This window comes from Micropterus dolomieu, linkage group LG12 (assembly GCF_021292245.1).
Source record: "Micropterus dolomieu isolate WLL.071019.BEF.003 ecotype Adirondacks linkage group LG12, ASM2129224v1, whole genome shotgun sequence".
Lineage (NCBI taxonomy): Eukaryota > Metazoa > Chordata > Actinopteri > Centrarchiformes > Centrarchidae > Micropterus > Micropterus dolomieu.
Genome location: NC_060161.1, coordinates 15,016,690 through 15,029,638, shown reverse-complemented (window position 1 = coordinate 15,029,638; position 12,949 = coordinate 15,016,690). Strand labels below are relative to the sequence as shown.

General features: G+C 38.7%; 1 protein-coding gene and 1 long non-coding RNA gene across 2 annotated transcripts in view; one reads left to right on the top strand and one right to left on the bottom strand.

Moving 5' to 3' along the window:
- Positions 1-8,214, top strand: part of plcb3 (phospholipase C, beta 3 (phosphatidylinositol-specific)) — a 52,785-nt gene extending 44,571 nt beyond the window's left edge. Inside the window, exons 25-34 of the mRNA XM_046064175.1 lie at positions 293-425; positions 1,310-1,351; positions 1,527-1,636; positions 1,849-1,958; positions 2,247-2,406; positions 2,578-2,654; positions 2,941-3,030; positions 3,153-3,210; positions 3,512-3,598; positions 5,115-8,214. Coding sequence (XP_045920131.1) covers positions 293-425; positions 1,310-1,351; positions 1,527-1,636; positions 1,849-1,958; positions 2,247-2,406; positions 2,578-2,654; positions 2,941-3,030; positions 3,153-3,210; positions 3,512-3,598; positions 5,115-5,423 — 1,176 coding nt within the window. The 3' untranslated portion in view covers positions 5,424-8,214. The remainder of the gene's footprint in view (positions 1-292; positions 426-1,309; positions 1,352-1,526; positions 1,637-1,848; positions 1,959-2,246; positions 2,407-2,577; positions 2,655-2,940; positions 3,031-3,152; positions 3,211-3,511; positions 3,599-5,114) is intronic.
- On the bottom strand, positions 58-12,140 carry LOC123980026. Its single transcript, XR_006827356.1, has 3 exons — positions 11,928-12,140; positions 5,184-5,323; positions 58-2,370 (listed from the first exon to the last, which is right to left on the bottom strand). It is a non-coding gene; the product is annotated as an uncharacterized LOC123980026 (long non-coding RNA).
- Between the last annotated feature and the right edge of the window lie 809 nt (positions 12,141-12,949).

The window sequence follows — 12,949 nt, the reverse complement described above, 5'->3', positions numbered from 1 at the left end:
AATAAAAACCAACTAAAAAGACAAAAATCTTGTTACTTTGCAGCGCAGTCAGAACAATTCAATTAAAAGGGCTTTATTTCCATGAACATTTCAAGAACAATGTTGCCAAATCATCAGACTATATCAGATTATTATATAAAAAAAATAAAGACTATATCAATGGACTATATCATAGCATTAATATGAACATTAATACAACATTAAGATTGATCATCTGATAATCTAATCTAAAGTTTACAGATTGTGAACTCTCAATCAACTTTCCAATTCATCTTTCTCTTGCTTTGTCCAGCATGTCCCCAACCAGCCCAAAGAGAGAGAGACCAAAGAGAGTGAAGTTGTTCCGGGACTCCCTTCCCCCTTCCATGCCCTCCCCCCCTGCTCAATGGATGAAGCACCTGAAGTCATCAAATTACCTGCACCTGGTAGAGACAGCCATAAACAATACATACACAGCCACAAATGTTGTTTTAATGTCTACATGTGACACGTGTAAATACCCACACCATTAAATTTATCTGCACTTGAAATCCTAAATGAATATATAATCAGACGCTTTCAAGCCACTAGAGGCACCATTTAGTCTACTTTCTGAACATTTCCCAGTAATAAGCTCTGGTACAAACAGCCATGAGTAATCTGCCAGAAAATAAGAAAATAAAAAAAGTACTGTCTAGAATTTATTAACTTTTTACATGAATGGATGTTATGCTAATTTAACGTACATTAGTTAGACATCACTTTCAAAGATGCATAAGATGCTAGGTATAATCCAATTGTCAAATGTAACCCGTATTGTTGTTCCATTGTATCAGCTTGCCTGCCTCCCATGTACTGTATATTTGTATTAGCCTGCTATGAGGCGGTGTATTATATTCTAATGTAAGCTAATGTAATATGTCCATGAATGTGTCTTCACTGCACAAATATCCATAGTAATCTATTCACAAGATCTTTTCACTTGTCTGCAGGAAATTTCAATAAGTGAAACAAAATATTTTTTAACGTCTTGTGAAAATCATTCATCTCCCACGTTTTGTGATTCAAAGCTTTATGAAAGTGTCACTTTTTAAAAAAAGGGAAATTTTATGAGCTTACCCAATTTCATCCATTGTTCTTTTCAATACAAGGTTAACTTGTACAGTATGTTAAACTTACACTAAAGCCATGAATACTGTTCATTACATTGAGTTTTCTGCTGTTGTGCTTGGTTCATTTTCCCATCATCCATTTCACACATACTGTCTGTGTGCTTCTCTTCCTGCATTTCTTTGTGTGTGTGTGTGTGCGCATGTGTTTGTGTGTGTAGCACAAAGTCTGAAGGAAGACCTCATAGCCACTGTTCTGACAGGTAAGGTCATTCATTTCCCACAGAAACTAGTGAAAATCATTTTTGAGCTGTGTATAGGATATGTATTCATTTTTTTTAAAGTTGGACAAGCCAGGAGTGGCTAGCTGTCAGCTTTATAATATTAAATTACAATGGTGATTGGCCATAATTCTATGTCTCTCGATCTGTCTGTCAGACATCCAGGCCCAGTCTATAGAGGAGTTGAAGCAGCAGAAGAGCTATGTGAAGCTGCTAAAGAAACAGAAAAAAGAAATCAAAGAGATGCGCAAGAAACACCTTAAGAAGGTACACACAAAGATAGATGCCTAACAGAATGGAACCACTCATATTTAGATTCTTATGTATAGATTTTTCCAGCTCTACATAGAAACTGGATGATGAAAAGTCCACTACATTGGCACTAGAGGCTGAAAAATCATTTTGCCAGTGTGCTGCAAAAGAAATTGATTTCTGCTTGTGTGTGTGTGTGTGTGTGTGTGTGTGTGTGTGTTTTGTAGGTGTGGAATCTGAGTAAGGAGCAGAAGAGTCGGACCAGCCGGATTCAATCTGACACCCAGAGGAGACGTAGTCAGATGGAGAAACACCTCAAACGTAGCATCAAGAAAAAGTAAGGATTTATGATGTGTAAAATGGGAGAATAGTGGGGAAAATCTCAAAGTACCAGTAAATGACAGAGGGGAGGTGGTCAAGATATAATAAAATATGGATAGATTGATTATATAAAGATAGATGGATGGTGGGGTAGGTGTGAAAGACTTGAGAAGAAGAAGAAAAAACAGCCAGTGAAGGGAGTAAAAGTAAAGTTTATGGTAAACTTGCACTTATGGTTCAAGCTGATTAAACCTGACCTCCGTGGTGCATGTTTTTATGTGTATTTGTGTGTGTGTACTCTCAGTGAGTCCCAGGAGCCGGTGCAGAGTGAGCTGACGGCATTGGATCAGGAGATTGAGCAGCAGACGGTCCAGCTGAGGGAATGGCAGATGAAAGAACTCCTGGAGGTCCGACAGAAACTTCATTTACTGGAGAGAGAGAAGCAAAAAACACACTTACAAGAGGTAATCACACATTGCACGCGCGGAATAACGCTGTAATCCTGTGAATTCTTAAATATACACACTTGTCCACAGAGCTCATAATTAGCTGATCTTTAAGAAACTCTGTGGCACTTCCGTACATCTGCATAGTCATTCGCTGACAGGTCGTCGTCTGTTGCGCTGTGTTTTTAGAACTTACAGAAGTTAAAGGAGACGGCCCAGGAATGCCAAGCAGCTCAGCTGAAGAAACTCAAGGACATGTGCGAGAAGTAAGTGCAGCTGTTCCTTTCACCTTTCACGGCTCAATACAAAAAATATAATGTTGGGTCAAGACCCAGAAGTCATTGTCACAGTAACGCTCTGCTTTTAGTTATTATTATTGTATAATTAAGTCTTAGTTTTTTCCATAACATCATTTTGTTATATTGATTTTTAAAGTGGCTTTGTCATGTTATACACAATATGAGTTTGATTCCCGTGTGTTGGATTAACCACCAGCGTCTAGCTCTTTTTGTCTTTGTTCGGATGTAATTTTGTCTGTAATTGTGTCTGCAGGGAAAAGAAAGAGCTCCAAAAGATCCTGGACAGGAAGCGACAAAACAGCATCAGCGAAGCCAAGAGCCGTGACAAAGAGAAGGCTGAAATGTAAACTTTTTTTAAACTTGTCTCTGTTATTTATAACTGGTATTAGAGATGTTTATTGGGCAATCAGACCTTTTTTTGACACTTTTTGCTCTTTTCCTCGCTCGTTCCATCTCTCTCTGTAGGGAACTGAATGAGATCAACAGGAAACATATTCAAGATTCGGTCACTTTAATCCGCAGGGCAAGTACCCACTCTAACGCGCGCGCGCACACACACACACACACACACACACACACTCTTATCAGTCCTTGAGAATGGCCCGTTACCTACTTTATAGTACATTTTTCTACCACTGTCATCAACTTTACCCCTCTCTCTCACATATTATCTTCTATTCCTACTGCCCCTGCATTCCTCCTTTTTCCCACCTGATACCACTCAAATCCTCCTACCATTATCCCTTTCCTTCCTTCCTTCCTTCCTTCCTTCCTTCCTTCCTTCCTTCTCTCCAAAATCTTATTCTTATTTCTTCGCACTCCAGCTGGAGGACGCTCAGACCAGGAGAAAAGAAAAGCTGATGCTGAAGCATCAGGAGGTGCTGCAACACATAGACAAGGAACTTCCTCTGGTGAGCAACACACTTTGAAGTGCTTTCATTTAACTAATTTAAGAGGAGAGGCAGTTTTGTTGAACTCAAGTCAAACCTGCAAAAGCTGTACTCTGCACTCTATCACAAAGAAACAACTAAATAGACAGCTGAAGTAACAGAGCCATATCAAGATAAGCTAGCTGGCGCGATAGCTGCGCTAGCCCTAGCTACAGCTAAACAAAAATGTACTTATTTATGTTAAAAATAATCTAAGCCTTAAAATGGGCTTTACAACCTGTTAAACAATTTCCAGCCAGCCTAAAAACTCTTTTCTTCTCAATTTCACCTCTTCTATAGTTACTGTTGTCTGCTTTTATCGGGCAGCAGTGTTCTTCTATGTCTTAAAACTTCAGTGTTGCTCCAAAATAAATAAAAAACCAAACAAAATCTCCAGAATGTGAAGTCTTGAGGTTTTCACGGCAGCAGGTGAGCCGCATGCTTGTTAATGACTCAGCCTGACAGCCGAAACCAACATCTGCACCCTGTGTTCAATGTTGCTTTAACGTTACCTGGTCTGTGCTTGTGAAATATCCACCGCGACTTGTAACGTCATTTCAAGTTTTTAACCGAGTGAAGTCTGTGCGAGTGAACACACGCACATCGTCCCAACCCTTCTGAACAGACTGTTTCTGCTGCTCACTGATAAAAGATACCTGATGCTGATACCTGTTCAAAAAAACAAGAAAATTGGACTCTGATGGTAACTTGTTTTAACAAGCTAGATAAAAGGTAATGCCCTGGCAGTGGCAAATAGCTTTGGTTTAATATTTGATTTGATTACATTAATGTTTAAGTTGAGATTTACAAGAAATATTTTATTGCTACTGTGTAAAGGGAATACTGCTGGTAAAAAGCACCTTATTTGTTATTGCACTTTTATGTATATAGCAGTACATTTAAATTAAAATTGCACAATACACTACTTTAGAATTCATTATTCAAAGTAACAATGCGATTAATCGCAAGAAAATCATGCGATTAAAAATTTTAACTGTTGCCCAGCAGTAAAAAATACACATACCAACACCTCAAACACGTATCTTGTATGCTTAATTTCTGCACAAACAAAAAAATGTAAAAATGATTATTTGTGGTTTTTGGTGTGTCTCCGCTGGTTGCCTGACGATGTCTCATGGTGATGAAACAAAAAATTTGGTTATAGCAGTGAACTCCCCGTAAAACCACTAATTGTTTTTTTTTACATGTCTGCTTGTGTATGAATTAAATTAACAAGATACAATACGTTACTTCATGCTTTACAGAGGTGTTTGTAGGTATCTTTTTAAAACTAATATAACTACTAGCTGTTGCCCCCTGCTTTCAGTCTTTATGCTAAGCTAAGCTAATCACCTCCTTATTCTAGCTACATACATACACACAGACATGAGAGTGGTTATCAGTCTTTTCATATAATACTCGGCCAGAAAGCTCCCAAAATCTCAAACTATATTACTTGAAGTAATACTTGAATATTTTCCTGGTGTTTCTTATCCAGCTCATGTCTCAGTTGGAGAGGGAACTGGAGGGGGAGTATCAGCGACTGCCAGAGGAAATCTGCCAGCACCTTCAGCTGGAGCTCCAGAACAAAGGTCTCGGAAAGGACGCCCTGTTCTCGCCCTTGTCCAATAACAGCAGTCCCTCTGGCTCGGGCCCGCCCTCCAACTGCTCCACGCCCTCTCACCCGTCATCACCCAATCGGTGCACCTGGAACAGGAGCAAAGACAATAGCATTGCCTCATTGGCTGATTCCACTTCCTCGTCCACCACTCCCGTCCTGTCAGAGGCGGAGATGTCATTCAGTTAAAATTATTACTTGTAAAAAAAGGAAAATACATACTTTCAACTAGGGTCTATAATGATTATAATGTGGGATAGTAATGATATTAATTAACTAATTTTGTTTCTTTTTTTTTATTACAGACTGTTTTGTCCTTGTCTATAGAGCTATATTATTTTTATTTTTGCTGTTTTTGTCAGATGACACATCATACCTATTATTGGAAGAATCGTACTCAAACTTTTTATTTTTTACATTTGACTTACTTGACTGTATGTCTTGCTTTTAATGTCATCTCCTTTCATACCTTTTTCTTTGCATCATTTCCCTTGTTGTCTGGTCAGTAAGCTTTTACAACACCGTTAGCTTTATGTTCACACTGTTTTTGCGAAAACGTTTCTGTTTATAACAGCTTTAACCTCTTTTGTGACACCTTTTTTAAAGCTTTGAACTGTGTCGAGAGAGGAGCAGGGTTAAAAAACGAATGTCTTTGTTCAGGAAAACTTTCTAACACGCATACATTTGACCATTTTTTAGAGACCAGAGAAAAGGTTTAAATGTTTTAGATGTAATGGCAGTAGCTGACCAGCAAACGGTGCTACAGCCTTAACTGTTTATTGTAAATTGGTGGTTTGAGCTTTCCATTCATCCAGCTGGATTATCCTGTTGTACTGTACCCCAACACACACTCACTCATATACCTGTCTCAGCAGGATTTGCTGTGACATTGGTCAGGATAAAGTCTCTCGCCTTTAACCACCAGTCAAAATCAAGCCACAGTTACATGGGGGGAGTCAGCAGGCAGTCTGTGAGTGCGTGTTTAACACACACGCTTGACAATGTATTTTATACTGAAGCGTCTATGACTGTTCTGTCCACACACAGTGGTACGCATACACAAACACACACACATACACAGTTTATTGGTTCAGGGGCATAAAGTCTCTAAAATCCTCTTCCCATCCAATCTACCCGTTTTTGAAAAACCGAACACAAGTGCACACTCAATGATAATTTTACAAATATCGCAGATTACTAAGCTCTGCGCGCGCGCGTGTGTGTGTGTGTGTCCTGAAGTTAATCTTTTGATGGAGACATCTGCTTTTTGGGAGAATAATACATCCTACTAAATGGAAAGCGTCTGCTCAGTGGGTGTGTGTGTCCATTTGCATTGGTGCAGTTAGTTTGACACTTTTGCAGCCTGGATAATGACATACAGCATGCTTTAATAGCAATGCCACTGTAGGTCTTCAGATGATGGTTTAAAGCTGCACTATGACATTTTAATGAAAAAATGCAGTCATATTTTTTTATTTAAAATCACCAAATTAGGCAAACACATTAGGGCAATTCACTTCCTTCTAATTGAAACACTGTGGATTTTCTCAATTTGACAAATCATTATTAGTGTTAGATACGTGGTAAGAAACCCTGTCACAGCTCAGAAAGTGACCACTTGGTCAAAAACATTTACTATAGGTCTGCAGAAGTCAGTTTTCTGCTACTTTAATTCACTGAAGCCTCAAAATTCAAAGAGTTACCTCTTATTGCCATTAGGGGCCATCATGTGTCGCTATGAAAAACAGCAGTTTAGTTCACTTGTTTCCAGAATTGTCAGTGGACATAGGAACAGTGTGTGCATTGTATTTTAGGATGAATGTGCCCTCAGTTTGTTTCATACTCTATTCAAGCCAAGTACTGAATGTGTGGTTGTGGTGCACAAACTAAACGGTACTTTATGTAAAAATCTTCCTCGCTCTATATTTTCATCCATTACAGGAGACTTTTTCTTTTAACAGCGAAATGTTCTTGTCCACTTTGAGGGGTAAAATAATGGCACTCTGTGTATATGTATTCTGTGTATGTGTTTAGTTTTACGTGAATTTTACTACTGACCACAAGTGCTGAAGAGGGACGGAGGCCAGGAGAGAATGATTAGGGAAGAAACGAGTGAAATAAATTTTTCCCTTTTCTTCAAGAAAATATTGTTTTTAGGTGAGGTCCTCTCTTACCTCCCTCCTTCAATGAGCACTGCCTGCCTGTCTGTCTGATTATTCCCCCTCACACACAGTCTTTGTAAACGATCGTCTATTTAAATGGAATTTTAACTGGGTTATTTACATTTTTATTGATGGAAGAAACTTTCTGTATACATTCATTCAATTAACAATTTGCAAAAAGTGTTTTTTCATATATCCAGCCCCCATTACAAAATTAGTATGTGCGTCTTCAAGTTAAAGATAGCAACTTTAAGCCGATAATAGTTATGAAATGCTTGGTTTAACTTAAAGGTCATCAAGCAACATCAACATCTCTGATCATTTACCAGTCAGGGATTGCCAGCCTGTTCACCTCTGGTTGTCCTGTACTCAGTGTGCCACACTGCGTGCAGTATGTAAATGTTTTTGCTCAGCTATCTCATCTTGGACACTAATGTATACAGTGTGAGAATTTACTTTATTCTGTGGAGACAGTGAGAGGTGAAACTGCCACCAGTCTACTCAAATTAAAAGGTTTATTTCCCCCCAAAAAGTCGATACATTCCTCGCAGGCTGTCAGCTTTTAGGGTCAAGGTAGTCCAAGCCATTCCAAGTCCAGTGAGCAAGTATTCAAAGTAAGATTTGGACTTCATTACCAGGTACTCAGGGGTGTTTTCGTGTTTTTATGTTTGAGGTGAAACATCCCATTTTAGTACAACCCCTTTCAGAGACTCTTGTTATGTATCAAAGCACTTTTATCATTCTTGTTTTTGTTGTTTGTAAAAATGTGTTGATCCTGTGACATGACCATCAATACAACCACTGTTCAGTGATTTTTACATTTTGTGTGAAAAGCAGTTTATTTTTATGAGATTTAGTGGCTGTTGGCAAAAGAGTCGTTGAGCACATTTTGGGTATATGGGAAAAATGGGTTCACGTTCACGGAGCACATGGCATTTTAGGAATTTTACCTTATATTTGACCCCAGATTGATCAGTTAACTGTTGGCTCCTAATGACCTGCTGTTATACTAGATCGCTATTTGTACATAATGACTTGTTTGATTGGTGAAATACGCAAGATACCTATCATTTGAAACTACTCAAATTACTGCCACAGTTAATTATGTTGTTTTATTTTCTAGCTGATGATATCAAACTCAAACCCACAGACTTATCACACGACTCAGCACTACTGAGCGTTCAGCGTCTTTCAGGTTTTATGGCCCTTCACAAGTTTTGGTTCTGTCTCAAGTTTGTTTCCAGTCGCAGCCATTTTCAATGAAAAACTTCTAATTAAGTCAGTGTATGCTACATGTCTTGACTAAGATAGCAATTAGCTGCTGAATTTTTTTAGCAGCTAAAAAGCAAGAGTTGGAAACTGAAACAGAGCTGGAAGGAGAGTTTAGGAAAATACTGGACGAACATTTTTCATGTGGCAAAAAAACACGACCTACAGATGTATGATGCCCTGTGTTTTGTTTGCTAACCCATTTGCCATATTAACTTTAAAATGTGTTTAGTAATAAGTAAATATTGTGTGCCCCCAAGTGGAAAAACATATTATTACTGTTGATGAAAAGAAAGACGCTAAATTTGTGTTACTGTAAGGTTTAACTTTTTTCTTTGCGACTCTGTGATAGTGTTACTTAACATACTACATGCTAAACCATTAGCATATGCACCATACACATGGTGCTATCTACCAGTCACAGTGCTAATCCTGGAGTCAGTACTTTTGTCATATTTTGTGCCAAAAGTGTATAACTCCCAAGAAGCCACTGTAGTCCTTTTAAAACATAATTACGAAGCAAGACATTTGGTTATCACATCTTGCATCACAATCTTTATTGACTTACACTGTAAGCCATGCCACTGAGGAGGCAGACATTAGTTCTCTTTTCTTCAGTACATGCTTAGATTTGGCCTGTGCCACTTTGGCACACAGAGAGGAGGAAGAAGAGAAGTCAGTATGCTACCGCCGTTAGCTAGTTTCCTTCCCACCAGAATGGAGCCTGGGGGTTGTTTCTTGTCAGCCGTGAGCTTTAACCTCTGTTATTTCTGTCCTATTTATGTTGAAAACACTCATTTAAACAGACACGCACAATATCATACTCTGACACAAACACGGCAGCGTACCATTAGACACCAAGCTCACTTCAGCATCACACACACACTCATTCGCCCCATGACTTGACTGTTATTAGACATTTGGTGTGAATATTCTCCCTCAGGCCCACCCTGAGGCCTCTGGCTGTCATGTCATCTCTCCGTCTCTTTTCTTCCTCTCTCCACTCCACTGTCCCACTTCCTCCCCTTCAGTTTCACCCAATAATGAGACCATCTTTTACTTTTGGACTAGTTAAAGTAATTAAAAGCAGCAGCCGTGTTTGTACACTTCAGAAAGCATGCAATACACATTAGACAAGATATATGTATGTAGTGCATTTCGTTGACACTGTGTAGTTTATGATTGTCGGATGTAAAGGGAATACTATACAATGATCCAGATGTAATATTTTATTGTTTATTCATAATTAATATAAAGTATATAACTGAACATTCAGTAATAAACTTGAAACTTCCTGTTGCAGAGCTGAACCTTGTCTGCTTGTGTGTGTGTGTGTGTGGAAGACAGTGTTTGTGCACAGCTGTACAACGGCCTTTTCTGCTCTTTTTATCCTCAAAACCTAAGATCAGTGCAACATTTTCATCTGTGCTTTTGGTTTCTTTGTTATGGATGTGGTTGTTTGTGTTGAGTTAGAAACTAGCCGCGTCTACGTAGCTTAAACTGCACGCTAATATGCAAAACCACTGTAATATATACATTTATTTATTTATTTATTTAGTGTTTATTTCGAATATATGTAAATAGAAACATCTGACAAGAAAATGCAATCAAGTAAACAAATCAAAATGATTAAATAACAAAATAATAAATTAATTAATAATAGTTACCGCCAAAGAAATGTTTTGAAGCTCTTGTCAGTTTCCTTACATATTCGAAAAGGAGTGGGGAAGAAGGAAAAAAAACGTATTTAATCCCACCTTGTGTCCACAAATCAAATGCTTACAAATAATCTACCCGTGTTCCAGATATTTACACATCAACTTTGTCATACCCAAAAGCAATTCAAAACTTACATCAATTATTTAAAAAAACGGAAAAAGAACATAAAAGAAAATAATGAATTTAGGCAATTTAGAAAATATGAAATAATAACAATGAAACTAAAAATAAATACTAGCCCCAGAAAACACTTGATGTTTATTCACCCCCTTCATCCCTGTAACCTGTGAAAACCATATCTTTATACCTGATTTGTGTGTTTGGACATTGCTTTAGTTCTTCATTGAGACTGTTCCATAGCTTTACTCCAGAGAATGAAATGAAAAAACCTTTCCCGATTGTCCGTGTCCTGTTTGTTTTAATTTAACATTAATTTTGTTAAAGGGGCTATATGTAAGTTTTTGACTTTAATAAATCAAATTGTCATTGCCTTATTGTCAGTGGGCTCAAAACTCACTTAGAAATGAAGCACACTCCTGTTTTGTCCGTTGCTTGTATCAGCCACTATTCTGCTTTTAATGTGAGGTCTCCGGGTCGGATTCAGCCCTGCGCGCGCCCGAGGCTCTCTTACTACAGCGACAACACGGCAGCTAACGACATGCAGTCCACTAACACCATAAAACAACCGGCTCACAGCAAAACACAGGCTCCACGTAAGGATACAAAACAACAATAAAGGTTTATGTGCTGAAGCCCATTAGACCAAACAGGTTCAGATGATGTCGAGTTAGAACAAAGTGAGCATTAGTAAAGCTGGAGAAACAGAGAAATTCACGTTAGCTCGTCGGCTAATAGCGAGCAGTTGCTAATGTTGTCTGGTGCAAAGTTATATCACTTTCACATTACTTCACCAACTAATGCGACCCATGTTACTTTCCTCTGTACCACTGTTATGTCAAAGTGTCAAAGCCGGCAAGAAATTATGTAACGGTAAAAAGCAAATGTGGAGCGATTTGTTTACTATCCTATTATAATGCAGCCACGAGCAGCCAGCTAATGCTACATTAGCCCCGATCTGTTGCTGTTTGCTTCATAACGTTCAATTTATATTTATTGCCTTTTACCGGTACACAGCTTCTCCACCTCTCAGTCGCTGTAACTAACATAACCCACATAATATACAACCCAGAGGAAGAGCCATCCACTAACACTACAGTACATTTACTTACTGCGCTCTGTTATAAAGTGTGACACAATCTCACAATCTCGTTATAATATTCAGTCCAGTTTCATTATCATCCAAAACATGTAGCTGTGCTAAAATTGCTGGGCCTCCGGTGACAGATACACAGATAGTAAAGACAGTTACTGAAAACAGCAGCCGAGCTAACAATGTAGCATGTTGGCTAAGTGCAGTCACTGTAACTTTATCATGTAACAAGCATGGATTAGTTCAACATCAAGCTGATAAAAAATATTACTGTAACATTGCAGTGGGAGTTTACCTGAGTTTCCAGCATGTTGTGTGAAGCTGGCTCCCTACCTGTCTATAGCCGCTCTCACTTTGCCTTTTTTTGGGAGTACTGTGCCAATATGCCGGTGTCTCGCTGTGCTGAATAGGTACGGCGCCGGTGTTGATCTTCCTCTGAGACGGGAAGGTTGAAGTAAGAGAGCCTGAACATGTCTGAGTGAAAAGCCACAGCCTGCATGCTGGTGTTCCTGCGTTTATTGCAGGATTTCTGTATGAAAGTGGTTGTGTTTCAGATTATGCTCGCTCATGAGTTCAAACGAGCACGTGTATGAGCTCACGCCTGGTAGCAATCTTAGAACTGCACCGCTAGTGGCTGCTGGAAACTACAAAATACCCAGGAGCGAATACTGAAGAAAATTAGCAGTTCAGTATTATTGCCGGCAAGTTTTATTTAAATAAATTGTATAATTATTAAATATAATTATATTATTAACTAATTAACTAATTAATTAATTATTAATTAATTGGTACTACATTAAACTGGGGGGAGAAAAATCTTAAAACTTTCCTTAGCACATAAAAAATCAGAAATTGGCGCATTGTGCATACTGGATACCATGCGCAAACAATACTGGATGTTCATACGTCAACAATGTATAGTTGCTCGATATACCTGCTTCTGGTTAAATTGGAAAACAAGGGTTATTAATAAATGCATTTAGTGTTAGATAGTGTTGTGTTGAACATGTAGGCTACAGTATGTGAGGGGTCTTGGGTGATTAGACCCCATCATGACGTCATCATTTTCAGTTGTAGTCAAGTCCTTCCCCGTAACCTTGTGATTTCTCGTCCCTCTACTCTCTCTTCTCATCACTTTCTGCAGGTGTTCCACCCTGAGTCTTGGCTCTGCTCGAGGTTTCTGCATCTAAAAAGGAAGTTTGTCCTTGCCTGTGTCCCCAAGTCCTTGCTCATGGTGGGAATTGTTGGGTCTCTGTTAACAATATTAAGTAGCCTACGGTCTCGACCTGCTCTAATGGAAAGTGCAAGACTTTTGTTATGAATTGGCACTATGTAAATAAAACTGAAACTGAAGC